Source organism: Nipponia nippon, unplaced genomic scaffold (genome assembly GCF_047370975.1).
Source record: "Nipponia nippon isolate SJK-2023a ecotype South Korea unplaced genomic scaffold, ASM4737097v1 scaffold_4, whole genome shotgun sequence".
NCBI lineage: Eukaryota > Metazoa > Chordata > Aves > Pelecaniformes > Threskiornithidae > Nipponia > Nipponia nippon.
Window position 1 is genome coordinate 27,136,187 of NW_028262358.1, and position 14,224 is coordinate 27,150,410.

Below are 14,224 nucleotides of genomic sequence, written 5' to 3' on the forward strand. Positions count from 1 at the left end.
GTGTCGTATTGGATCTAGCTTGTGATTAGAGAGATTTAGTCTCACACTCCCAAGAAACAATGGACTTTTAAAAATACCAAAAGCAAACCTTATGTCGGTTTTTGCCTACAAGGTACAGGAGAGGTTTTATGACTGCGAGATGATATCCCCTGCTGCAGCAGCGGGTGTAACGTTTTTTCAATGCAGAGCTGGGGCAAGGGGTGCCTTCTGTAGGAGATGCTGCCCGCTGGGACGGAGCGTGACAGGCACGCAAGCACAACCACACGCCCTGGCCCCGCTGTGGCAGCGCCTCAGCCATGGTGGGTGGTCACGGCAGAAGGCAACTCTGGAATTAATACTCCCTCCAGAAGGCTTGTCTCTTAATAGAGCCTGTTTTTTACAAGGGAGGGAGCGTTTTGCCATCCTTAGGTTTTGGATAAGAAAATGCAAAGAAGGACAATAACTTTTCAAGGTCACTTCAGCTTGTCAGAGAGAAAGTTGGCATTTTACTGAATGGGCTCTGGTATTGAGAGGTAGTAAAGCAGTGGCTGCATAGGGCTGTGAATAAGTGGAAGGAATTCGTATACCTGAAATACCAGAAAACTAAGATAACGCGGTCAGTGGCTAAGTCTCTTTCCAAACAGATTTTACCTTTGCTGAAATCACTGTGTCCTGTGACTTGGAGAGATAAGAGCCATCAAATAACCCTCTGTGTGCACCAGCCCTGGTGTCTCTCCTCTGGTGTAAGCGTTTCTGCTGAGCACAAAAACCCGCCAGGTCCCGCTCTGCCCAGCAGAGCCAAAAGGGAAGGCTTCCCCCACAGGGTAGAGGAGTGTTTTGGGAGAGGGAGCTCCGAGTGCCTGGGGGATCCCAGCACCACGAAACCAAACTGGGAGGGGGCGCAGGGCTCTGTCCTGTGGGAAGGGTGTGGCATCCTACCCTGCTGTCCAGGCACCCACAAGAGGTTTGCTGTGAATTTGGGGGGGGTGCTGATGAACAGGGTTGTCTGCACTTTAAGAATGAATTTTGGGCCTGAAATGGTGCTGTAAAAGACAGGCTTGAGCAGTCTTCCCTTAAGCATGAAGGAAGATGAAGATGAGTGAGAACAGCAGGCACTGTGCTCTGTGTTTGATATCGATATTAAGAAGTGCATCTCTTTAATGTGGCAGTACACTGGTATTTTTATAGGTGTGCCCATCATTTCAATAGGAGACTATTCTTGTTGCATAAACATGATACCAAATCTATAAGATAACATCCTATTGCCTGTGAAACACAAGCAACCACTGACAGCTGCACAACCTGTATAACCCAGATTCGTAAGTGACAATATGGACAAAAACGTATTTCTTTGGGAAAGGAAATTAATAAAATAGGCCAGGACTCTATTTTTCCTGACTTGATGGAGTTTTGCATAGTGGCATTTATGATAGAGTGGCTTAGAATAGCACAGAATGAGATCAAAGAAACTCAGTTTGTACAGTGGTATTTTTGATGTTACAAATTAGAAAGTTATTTATGAGTCCTCGGGGAAGGAAAAAAGAGCAGCACAATGAAGCAGCCAGTACAACAAATTTCAGAAATGTTCCAACACTTTTATTTACAGAGATAATGCCTGACTCGATTGCTAGATAACAGAAGCTGGAGATTATTCATTTGTGTTTCAGGATTTGAGATTAGTAAAATTTTGCAAATAAACATTGCATGGTACAAAATAAATCGTATCCATAAAAGAAGAGGGTATGTTGCTTTGCCTGATGTTATCTCACTTAATGATTTCAGTGCTTTTTTTTTTTTGCTTCTGAAATTATGCCCTAGAATTGATGAGAATATAGCAGGCTTGAAGGGTAGCTTTCCTCTGGGGCAAAAATGTACTTGTTAAAAGCACACCACAAACAACAACTCAGATTAGTTTGTTGCCCAAATAAGCAATAAATATTTAAGATGTTGGAAGGTTTCCGTAAGTTTCAGAATAAAAGTATGCTTGTGCTACTGAATTAAAATGTTTTGCAGCAGAGGAGATGCACTGTAGTGATGGGGAATGTTGGACTTTTCCTACGTTGTTGCAATCTAAAGACTGAATGTTTTGCAAACTTGGTTTTTATTTGTAAGTTACTGGAAAAAATATATTGGAAATATATTTTAGAAATATAGCTTGGAAAATCAGAAGTAACCTGTATGAATTCGGGCTTCAATTCTGAAAAAAAATACCCTAAATATACAAACGCTTCTCTGAGCAGAAATGAGCATCATCACTCTGACAAGAGCAGTTAAAAAAAAAAAAAGTGGCCCCGGGGGGGAGGGAGAGGTGGGGAATCTGAGATTACTGTGAGTTCTCTTTCTCTTTTCTTTCTTTCTTCCCTCCCCTCCTCTCCTTCTTTAGCCCCCTACCCCCACCCCCATTTTCCACTCGCAAGCCTTCACACCAACTTCCTTGCCCACCAGGTAACTGGTGGGTACCTGTCTGTGTAAATGAGTTTGCAAGATACTCCAGGAAAACGAGAGTGTTTCAGATGATCCCTTGTTTCTTGGTGAACTCTCTACGACGTTTTCTGGACTTTGTGATGTTTTGAATCCTGGTACTTTTGTCTGAGCCTGAATATGGTTATTATCATTAATTGTGTTGAGCAGACCAGTGACAATTAATGCTGCTGTCTTTTGTAGATTTATGCAGTAATGAAATATGGTTAAAGAAAAGTGATATGAGTGGGAAGTCAAAGACTGAACATAAAAGCCAGAATCAGGGCTTAAATATAGTCCTTCAAGCCTATATTTAATCTTCTGGATCATATAGGTATTAAGATGCAGCCTTTAATTACTTGATCATAGTCTCCCCCAAGTCACTACTCGGAAAAGGTGATTCTGCCTAAAAAGCAGTTGCTCAGTGTTCTGAGTTGCCTTCATTTTCTTTGCGTGGCTCCCTATGTTATTTTTATGTCAAGACTTTTAGTCTTCCTTTTCAAAGAAATGCATTAATTTCAACATTGACTTTGCTACAGCATTTATGGTGGTGCCTCAGTAGCCCACAAGTGTTAATTAACCTTTATGTGGTGTGGGATGATACTTACATTTAACAGATGAGGAGTGAAGTTAAAAAGAGATTAAGGTCAAAAGGATCTGCTAATTACCCAATTTTCTAATTAAGTAATTGCCCAATTTGAAACTCAGAAGACTTGATTGTCAAAGTGCATAGATAGGACAGCCCTGTACATGTCAAAAACCTGATTGCTATGGGTGCGAGGTGCCTATGAGAGCTCAGCACTTTTCCACGCCAATGCCTGGTGTTTCAGGTTAGGCAGAGCATGCAGGTTCTTCCACTGCCCCAGGCAGTGTCTGGCTTTGCCTCTGTCCCGCAAAGCTGGAGACCATTGAGTTTCTCCATGGGGTGGCTGGGGTGCCATCCGCTCGTGGTGCAGGGAGGCGAGCAGTGGCAGAGCCCTTGATGAAGAGGAAGACCTCAGAGATTTGGTCCCTCTTCAGTATGGGAAAAGTTGTTTTCTCAGGAAATTGTAACTGAATCAGTTTGGGCATGGGGGAGGACAGGGGAAAGGAACTCCAGGCGCTGAAATTTTTAGCCTACATAGTTTCATGCTTGGCAAAGTTATTAATTTGTACCTTTTAAATTAGCATTTTATCATGGAAATGATCATATATGTTAATAATGCTAACACTTGTAGCACAACGTGAAACATTTTCGACAAAGGAATACATATGTGCTAAAGTGTTATTTTTAATGCGCATGTAACTTACGGTAGAGCAGTTCACTGCAGCAGTCTCGTTGGTTGCTGTGTGAATTTCCAAGCACACGTGTTAGATAACAGGAAAAGACGTGCTCTGCCCCTCTCTTTCTCTTGCTGTCACATGAAAATAGGGTGGCATCTGATATAAAAAAGAGCTTGGGGTCACCGGGATTACTGCTGAACGAGTTATGCGGGGCATCCCAAGCAGGTGCCTGTAGCCACCGTGAATTCTGTCTATGGTGTGTAGAGCTCGCTCATCTGTTCAGCAGAAGCACCGTTTTGGAAAGTAAGGTCATGTCCTGCTGGTTGAAGGCCAGGCATTGAAGAGTCCTGAGCTTCAGAACAGTATCAGGAGCATCAAGAGCTAAGCGCAATGCTAGGGGAAGAAAAATACTTGAAAACCACAAGGCTTTTTAAGTAGTGGGTGGTGAAAAATCCCATGAATGGTCTTACTGTCGAGATGCATCTTAATGCAGGTGGAGCTGATACGAAGTGTGTGGTTGGGGAAGGATACATGAGAGAGCCAGCATAATTATCTGCCTCTTCGAGTAATTGTATGGATACCAATGTCAAATATGAGAAGTGTGTATAAGTGTTGGCTTTGTTTTGTTTTCTCAATCTACCTATCAATACTGGTTTTGGCAAGTATAAAGTCTGATCTATTTCTTCTTGAAACTTGCATGCCCAGTAAATCAGATGCTGGAAACTTAGGCAAGCTGAACACTCATGTTGGTCAAATACAGCATGGGTGGAGTTGTGCCCCGTGAATCTCATGCTGATATATTTCTAGATTATCTGTATTAAAAATAATACAAGTGTTTACAGCAGCAGATGCATGGGATTATTACAAAAATATTTTTGTCATAACAGCTGTAATTTGTGGTTATTACAAAGTTATTTTTTCAGGATGTTTTTCTATTGTCTTTTAATCTTTCTCCTCCCCTTGCTTTTTCATGTCAGAAAAAAAAAAAAAAAGATAGGAAAGCCCATGTGCACAAATCTGTTTAGCATACACAAGCAGACCTACTAATTATTAGGGATGAAGTGATAGGTCATCTTATGTATCAGACCAACCCTTTAAAATGAGGTTGCCTGAAAACATGGGTGATGTTCTCTATAATGTCCTGGTGCAGTAGTAGGCTCACAGACAAGAACTCGCTGCAAATAAACCAATCCACAAATAGCAGAGATCAGTAGCGATTATTGCATTGCAGAATATTCATGTGCCAGGGTAAAATCTTCTCATGGATCATTTACAGACAAAACACTGCAGTTGTGTAATGTATATATGCTCAATTGAAAAGTCCTAAGGAAACTTTGTCCAGTGTACTTATATATTTTCATTCTTCTTTTAAAATTTAATGAAATGCTTCAATAATTTAAATTTATAGTTTATGCCCCCCCCTTTTTTTTTTTAAATTGAGTTTTGGGGTGTATTACTATTTATACAGATACATACATATCTGTATAGGTCTATTCCAGATGGGCTAGTTTACATTTATTCAAGTCATGCATAAATTTTTAACAGCATAAATTATATTCCTTTCAGGGTTTTGACTGAGGTTTTTAGGCACGGTCTAGATTTTCACGCTTGAGAGAGGGTTGGGTTTTTTTGTTGTTGGTTTGTTGGGTTCTTTTATGGCCAAGTTTTGTATCCATCAGTTAACATGGTGGATTGCACTGCTATATTTTAAAGTGAATAATAAGCAATCTTTTTACATGGTTTATGATTAAAAATGCAGATTAGCCATTGGGATGATCACTCTTAATGTTTAAGGCACTATCCACTAGACATGGCACTCTGATTTTATGGTCGGATTCTGCAGTAGGATCTGTGCAAATAAACTTACTGTGTTTAAAGTGGCTTGTGAAAGGCTAGTGGAGAGTAATACATCTTTTTTTATTAACTAGCATGTAGGGGACTAAAATAAGATTGGACTATGGAACATTAAACAATCTAATGAGCTGCACAAGGAAGACAGTTTTCTCAACATGATGGTCCTCATGCAGCAGCAACCCTGAGCAAATGAGCAGTGTGTGACAACATGCGTTCTTCTTGAAAACCTGAAGAAATGTCTGTGGAAGAGAAGAATACAAGGCTTAGCTAGTGTTGGAAGTCCTAACAATGCTGTGTATTTGCGAGCCATGAGTTGGGGACCGCTGTCTGCAGTCAATGACTTATCTGTACCCATCTCAAAACATCTGCGTTATTGGTCTGCAAGAAAGTACAGAAAGAGATTTTACTTTTGTCTCCAATAATTAATGTAAGATAAAGCAGTGCATTGTTCTTTACTCTGAATGGAAAAATTGGGAAATTAGGGAAAGAGAATTAAAAAGTAGGAAAGGGAGTAAAAAATCTGTGGAGTAATCCAGAGTGTTAAAGGCCAGAGTCTTGTATTTGCAGGAGGGGAAAACTTGGGGACAGCTTCCCACTCCACTTCCATGCCACCAGATCTAGCTTCTAGGGACACATCAGAAGTTAATACAGTATCGTTTGGGAGGAGGGGGGAAGCTTTTTTAATCTTCCACGTTTGTGTTGTGTGTTTTAATTCCTGTTCTCATGTTCCCTCCATGACTCATGTCCTTTACAAAACCAAGACAATTTGTGTGTGTGCTGGCTTTTGGAGGAGGTGAAGGAGATACTGCGGGCAAAAGTGTAGAGTCTAATTCTACTTTTTTTTTTTTTAAAGAATTATGTATTAGAGATATGGAAAGGCATTCCTGATCTTTTATAAGCTAGTCTTAAGACGAGTGAGCTGCAGAAAACTGCAGAGAATTTTCTTTCACTTAACACAGTAGGACAAACAAATTTGTCAGTTATCTCTCTGGAAATGTAAGCCTCATCCAGAGTCAAATTATTCATTGCTCTTCTGAATAAAAATTGCAAGTTGTGCAAATACATGCCTTCCTGCACACATGGTCAGATCACAGTCCTAGTGAGAAAGGGTTCTTTTGGGCCAATTATCTCCTGAAATTGTCAGCCAGATCTTTATACCAGTCCAAGTAATTTCTATTGCATTTCTGTAATAAAAGACTCGTACCACTCTGGGGAAAACATAGAAAACTGTGTGGGTGCCTTGGCAGGCAGGGGTTTAAAAATATCTGTGGTTTGTGTGGCTTTATTGGATAAAATGTAGGATTTTCCACCCTGTGGTTTAAATTTCCATGTGCTGGAGTTTGTAGAATTTGTTTTTCTGAAATGTTACTTATGTCTAAAATGAAGCCCTTACTTATGTTTAGCCGGGGCTGGGAGGAATTGACTCAGAGAAGTGATAATGGATGCTCTGGAATTGTGGAGGGGCCCCAGAATAGATGGTTCAGTAGTAAGATACTTTTTTTTTTTTTTTTTTTTTTTTTTAAAATGCAGCCAGTTCACCTTTCTCCTAGGCAGTTGGTGATGAAGGGTGATACTTTTCAAATGCTGTTATCGTCATGTGCCTGGTTGGTGACATGTGAGGAGAGGAGTGATACGTGGGTGGGAGGTTTGTTAAATACCATCACTACGTACTGGATACCCCTTTCGAAGCTCCTGGCTAAAGTCTAAGGGCGGTTTGAGCTGCTGCTTTGTTCAGTCCGCTGGGAGTGGTTTGATGCATGTGACTGAGGAGTCCCACGCAGTGTATTGCATCTGTTTAATGCTGTACGTTGGCTATGAAAAACAATCCCTAATTTTTAGGAATATCCAGATGTCTCATGAGTACTGAATACAAGTATCCCATACATCCCTACTTACTCCAAAAGGAGGGGAAGAATTAATGTTTAATGGCTAAAATGAAATATCAAACTGGTGAACTATGATAAAATAACAAGACATATTCTTTTGGAAGTTACAGTACCGTATGTTTAGACCTAGCATGTTTTTGTTGTCATTTGAGTACCAATGCTCTCATCTTAAACCACTTTTTAAGGTTGAAGAACCTTAGATCTGCATCTGTGTGGATGTCTCCTCACTACTACCAGCGAGCGCTGCAGATGGTGCGTTTTTTGCAATGGATCTTGTTCCCAGTGGCTCTCTTGAAGGCATAGGTCATGGACAGCTTGGGAAATGTGACCAACACATCAGAAATGATGCTATTTGGTTATAATAAAAATAACCATATAACTGAAAAGGTCTTTTAAAAATAAATTAAGTGAATGAATCAATAGTCAATTGCACTTACAAATTTCTTGCTATATTCCCTAATCTGGTTTCCCTGTTTAAATAAATGCATAAATAATTCTGTCTCCCTCTGGTTTAGTAAATTAAGAGTGGTTCATGGAAGGCCTGGACAGATGTCTGAGACAGCACAAGGGGAAGGCCAGATGTTTAGGAGTGGGAGAAGATGAAGGGAGGAGATGGACTTCTGCTTCACAAGTGACTGACTTTGTACTTGGATAAGAGCTCCATCCCCTCTGAAGAGGAAAGAACATGCCCTTGAAAGAAGCTTTTTGTTTAAACTTCTTTTGAAGTAGTTATTTAGATTATAAGAATGTATTTTTAACGGAAGAAGAAATCTGGAAGAGATTTTGAAAACATCAATGAAGAAAAAAAGTATAGTTTTGCATTGTGCAGATTTGTCAAAATGATCTCAAGGATTGCAGTTGTGTTTACTTTCAAGGCATCTTCTTTTAAGCTAATCACTAGTTGACTTACTTTTCAAGACACTGCTAAGAAGGGCATGTTGGAGTTCAGTTCAATATTTGCTGTCATGGGTGAGGTATTTGGCTTGGGAATCATTTTAATTCTCTAATAGTTGCCAGGGTAATATATGATTGTCATCATTTGAAACAGATGCTGCTTCTGTAGAGCGATAAAGAACAATAAAACGTCTTCCCAGTGTGCTACTGTGTTCTTTGATCAACCAAAATATTCTTGACTTCCTAGTGATCTTGCTATCCAGCTTCTTTCAGTCGCTGTGTCTCAGGTGCCCTCTCAGCAATGCAAAGCAGCTGCTGCTGGTTTGAAACCTCTTTTCTCCCATTGTACCCACATAGCCTGTTGCTTTGCCTATTTTTGAATTGGCTAAATGGCTTAACCTTCTTGGTTTCCTACTCATGCCCCATTTATACAGCTACGACCTCTGACAGGCTGTTGAGATGAAGTTGAGTTTGAGGGTCCTTCTGCCTCTCCAAGCCATGTCTAGGGGTTCGGCCTCCATAGCGCAGATCACGGAGGTGAACATTGGCCAACTCCTCTACCATCTCATTTGATATGTTGAGGTAAAAGCATTGCAGCTCACCCTTACAGGGTAGAAAGATTTGCTCTCCTGTTCCCCTTTGAAGTTAGTGACATACCTGTGGCTTTGGGAGCTGTAGGAGCCATCTAATGTGTCCCTTTTTTGGGGGGTTCAGCAGAAGCAGTCTAGTCAACGTCAGTAGCCGGTGGGAAGAAAGATGCCTGTGTCAGTCAGCCAGCACCCTGGTAGAGTGCTTGCATCTGTGCTCATTGGAGAGACTGACCAACAGTGGAGCCTTTCCTCGTTTGGTAATTACTATTATTTGGACTCCACACAGGGAACACAGTAATGTCTGGCTTCTAAAATGATGATTTGACATACCTACTTACTCCTTTTACAAATGTTTTATAGTAATCCGTATATTTATATGGCCTGGGAATTTATCCATAATTTATCCATTATAAGACCTTTTAATAGTTCATTAATTGAAGGGTTTGGCAGACAAAAAAGGAAAAATTAAGCTTTCCTTTTTTTTTTTTTTTTCTTTTCTTTTTTAAGGAAATGTCAAACTTCTCTCTTCTGTGTTTGGACTGCTACTCCAGTGTAAGATGAGATATAAAGGTCATAATATTTTGAAAATAATTATCACTGTTTTCTGCAATGTTGATTTTGACTGGTCCACTGCATATATTGAAAGGCTAATATTGCAAGGATAGCAAAAGTATGAATTACGTGGTACTTCTTTCAGTCCATTTACTTCCCTAAAGTAAAAAATTTTCTTCATGAATTAATTTATGCAAATTTACCTTGGTTGCTTTTGATACGTGTGCTTGTAGGAACTTCTACTAGCTCCTTGAAACAGATGGAATTTTGTTTTGAAAATGGGGGTTTTAATAGAAGAATCTTACACAGTCCTTCCCAACCAGGAGCAGCTGTCACTGGTCTGGATTTGTAAAGTACTATTGAGAGAGCAGTGGATATGCTGGGCTGTAGAGTCGTTAAAATAACTTTTCTGCATATAGGAGGTAACAGTTATGGCTGGTGATATTAAAGGCGTTTTGTTCAGAGTTGTTCTGATCTGTTGTCTCTGGATCTCAGTCTGATTATCTGCCTTATTAATTCCCTTGCAGTTCTTTTCATCTATTAGCCTGCATGAGTACAGTATTAACCATGAAGTGACACACTTCTGCTTTTGGTTTAACCAAATAGTGAATTAAATCAGTATGCAAAACTCATCTTGTAGGATTTGTTTTATCAATGTAATTTTAACTGTTCCTTTCAGTTTAATAATAATTGTGAATACATTTCATTACTAATATTAGTTTGTTTTAGTAATTCCTTGTAGGAATTTTGTTACTGTTATGAAAGTATTATTGTGATTCTTTATTTCGGTTGGTTCAATTCTTGCTTCTTCAGTAGTTAGTATCATGTTTTAACTGAATGGAAGTTGGCATTAAACTCCTTAATTTCTTTCATATTTAATTCATTGGAGGGGTTTGGCCCAGTGTTTCTTTTGAGTACATTTATTTTAAAAGTGCCCTTATTGCAAGTATTTCAAAGATTAAGGCTTCTTTTTACTGAAAAATAGAGTTTTAGGGTTGTGGCTTATATGAACTTTTTTTTTTCCTTGGTACGTCTTCATAAGATTAGTGAACTGAAGTTTAGATTGTATATAATCACAGCAATAATATCCAGGTATTTACCCTTACATGTAAATTTGTTGTTTGTATATATTTCATAGAATATGGACTCATATTGTCTGTTTGTATAATACAGGTAAACTTTGTAAACCTGTATTAGAAGTTCCTTCCTGAGTTTTTGGTAAGCCCAAATCAGGATGGATAAGGAATTCAGTACCTTGTGATTGAGCAACATATTCTTTTATGGGTCTTTTTTAGTGGTTGGCCTGTGATTTGTTGGAACAGCCAAATACAAAAATCTGTTATGTGTTATTTTGGCTTGGCAGAAATAATGCAAAGAACTGTCAGAGGCAAAGAGTATGCAGAAGCTGTAATTTCCTTTTTACCACTGAAGAATAGGTTTGGCTGGATTATGCCTTCAATGCTAATCTATCTCTGTGTGGCCAAACAGATTTTTGGAACCTTTTTGTAGCGTATTTATTTTCTGTTCACTTCAGGCCAAGTGTTATAATGTCATATGTTTTTTTGGCACATGCAGGGTGGTAATGTGAAAAAAGTTAGAGAGAAGGAATTGGAGTTAAGAACTCTGATCTAGACCATTTAAATTGAGATTGCCACTTGATGCAATTAGGTCATGGCTAGCAATACTTGTATGTTCAACTGTGGGTTTATTTTTTTTTTTAACTTTACATGTTGCTTTAAAATTAAGGATCACATTTAAAATTCTTCAACAGTTCCAAAAGAATATATTGTGAAATTTGACCACAATTTTATACCTTTTTAGTTAATTCAATCGACTATTTAAATAAGCTTAATTTCATTCTTCCTTCTACTGGTAAGCATGTTTTTCTTTCTACACTATTTTAACAGAAAACACGTTTCCTCTTCTGATTGTAATAGGGTCACACTCCTTAAGCCTTCTGTCTTAGCTAATGATTAGTAACGTTTCTGTCTTGAAGCATTAATTTGATACATTTAACATAATATCTATTCCTTCTATGCCTGAATGTGTTTCAACGTCTTCCGTATTTCAAAATGATGGGACAGATATACTCAGGCTGTACATGCTTCTTTCTATGGCTTTTAGTTTAGAACGAAACAGTTAAATCCCTCTTTCTACTCTGGTTTCCCACTATACAGATGACAGCATCTCAGCTGCGAGCACGTCTGATGTCCAGGACCGTCTTTCAGCCCTGGAGCTGAGAGTACAGCAACAAGAAGATGAAATCACTGTGCTAAAAGCAGCATTGGCTGATGTGCTAAGGCGTCTTGCTATCTCTGAAGACCATGTCGCTTCTGTGAGAAAATCAGCACCAAGTAAAGGTAAGCCCATATTTGGTAAATTCTTTCTAGACTCAAAATGTTATCACTTAGAATGCTCTCCATTGATGATAACTTTTTTTCCTTTTCTGTCTCATTTGGAAAGGCAGGTATATTTTGAGCTGGAGGGGTTAGATTTTTAAGAGTGGCTTTATAGTATATGGCTAATAGGTATCTGAAATATGCTTCTTAATTTTGCTGTTTGCTAACATTTTTATGTACTTAACACCCCTGAAAATTTACCTTACTTCTTGTTAAAAGCTTCCTGTTTTAATTTAAATGGTGAAATGTTTTACAGCTGCGGTCTTTAACCTGCCACTGGGGGTTCTGGGGCTTATGAGCAGCTCTGAGTCTTGGCTTTGACTTCACCTAGAAGTTATTCAACTGAAGGGGTGTTTTAGAGGCTACATTTCCCCCTGCTCCTAAATTAAAAAAACAAAACAAAAAACCCAAAACACATTGCCACCAAATAAGGAAGTTTTCTGAATATAGTTAATTTTTGTTCATCTACAGAGATAACTCATCACCAGTAGGTTTCTTGTAAGAAGTGGCCATATAGCCACTCAGCAATATCTCTTTTGCCTAGTAGCTAGTAACTTTTACATCGTAACTTTGAAATAGATAAGATTGTTTAAAAGTAAAGAAACTAGGCGCTGTTTGCGCTACTTTTTACATACTTTTTTTTTCCCATGAATATTTCCTTTTCTATTCTGGAGAACTATTTGAATTGAGTTACTTGATTTTACTCCAACTTAAAATTGTGTACTCAGAGAGAACTATGGCTACATATGTTTGTGGTACGTATTAAACCTCTGATTAAATAAAAGTTTAGGTCATATTTCAGGTAATTCACAGTTCTAATTCACCATAAATACATGTATCCTCATCAAACCACGCTGTGTAGAGTTTTCTGGGCTCAATCCCTGTATTTCAGCCTTTGAAGTACACTCATTACAGCAACGCCGGTATAATACTGAACTGACACATCATAGCCTATGTTTGTTTGGGTGGCTGCATTATACAGGCTGAAAATGCAAAAGCTGAAAATGCTGAAAGTTTGAATTATTTTAGATGTGGCAGAGAGATCAAATTCCTTAATTATGTGTATTTGCAGTCTCTGCCAGATGGAAGTGATGATGCTTAATTGGCTCGGGCTCTGAATCCTGTCATTCTGTCTTGCTTGCTAAATGGTAGACTGTTGTCATCCCTGCTTACAAATGCAGCTTTTATCTATCTGGTACACATCTCTGGTCTCATCAAGATTGAGACTTCCTTCTGTAACTGTGTAAATAGAGCTCTAGCAAGTATTTTGACTAAATCAGTCTTTGCTGTCTGCTGTCCATTATGACAAAAAGAAAAAATGCCCAGTTGCAAAACTGCGGGCAGAATTTGTGCAACATAGGACCTTATTCTTCCCACTTAAATGCAGATGAGCTGGTATATGCACAAACATGGCTAAAGACCTTTGGCTTGGAGCTGGCTAATATCCAGCAAACTCCGTGCGCGGGCACGGCAAACTTGCTGTGTTTTGCAAAATGCCTTGGGGCCATCTCCATACTGGGGGTCCTGGGGCCATACTGAGTTCTCCAGGTGAATTTGTTAAGTGAAAAATAAATTAATTATTTCTTGGGGTGGGGACAGGACATGGTGGAATATCTAAATATCTTCAGCTTTGTGCTATTACATCTCTACCAATGAATGACAACAGCATGTAACTGTGAAGAAAGAGATGGGGGCAGGGGCAGAGATGTACACATATGAGCTAATACATTGAGCTTAAATGAGTTATGACTAATTGACACTGTATTTAATTTGTGGTGGATGTGTCCCCATTGTGTTCAGTTATGTAATACCACCGGGCAACACATTAACTTTACTCTTGTCGTGAAATCAGCTGCATATAGATAGTGTAAAGATGTCACAAAAGAGAATGTTCACATACAGTCATGGTAATTTTGTACAAGTATAAAATTAGACTTGAAGAACGAGTTTGAGATTAACATTGATTTAAACTTAAACATCAATATTTTAATAAATAATTCTGAACAAGTTCATACATAGCTTTTTGCAATACCTTAGGTTCTAGTTTTGATTTCTGTATTTTAAATTCACTCAATAGATAAAGAACTCTTGAAAGCTTTCAACAAAGAGAAATGTATTATTTTCGTGAATGAGGATTGGCAGAAGATCTGAATTGTCATACAAAAATAATACTCAAGGAAGTCATTGTTTATTTTTCTTTGAAATATTTTATGGGTACATAACAGGCTCTTACTAGTCAAGTCATGGTTGCTGCAAAGGTAATTGTATTCCTCCAAAACTCTTTTTGGTGTTTGCGATCCTGTCAAGAATCTGGATTTCTGCATTACAACAATTGTGTTTTCATGGT

At 38.7% G+C, this 14,224-nt stretch overlaps 1 protein-coding gene across 6 annotated transcripts in view; it reads left to right on the forward strand.

Moving 5' to 3' along the window:
• Positions 1-14,224, forward strand: part of EML4 (EMAP like 4) — a 167,695-nt gene that overhangs the window by 81,794 nt on the left and 71,677 nt on the right. For all 6 annotated transcript variants that reach the window (XM_087774918.1, XM_087774919.1, XM_087774920.1 and 3 more), the window contains exon 2: positions 11,656-11,838. In XM_087774918.1, coding sequence (XP_087631044.1) covers positions 11,656-11,838 — 183 coding nt within the window. The remainder of the gene's footprint in view (positions 1-11,655; positions 11,839-14,224) is intronic.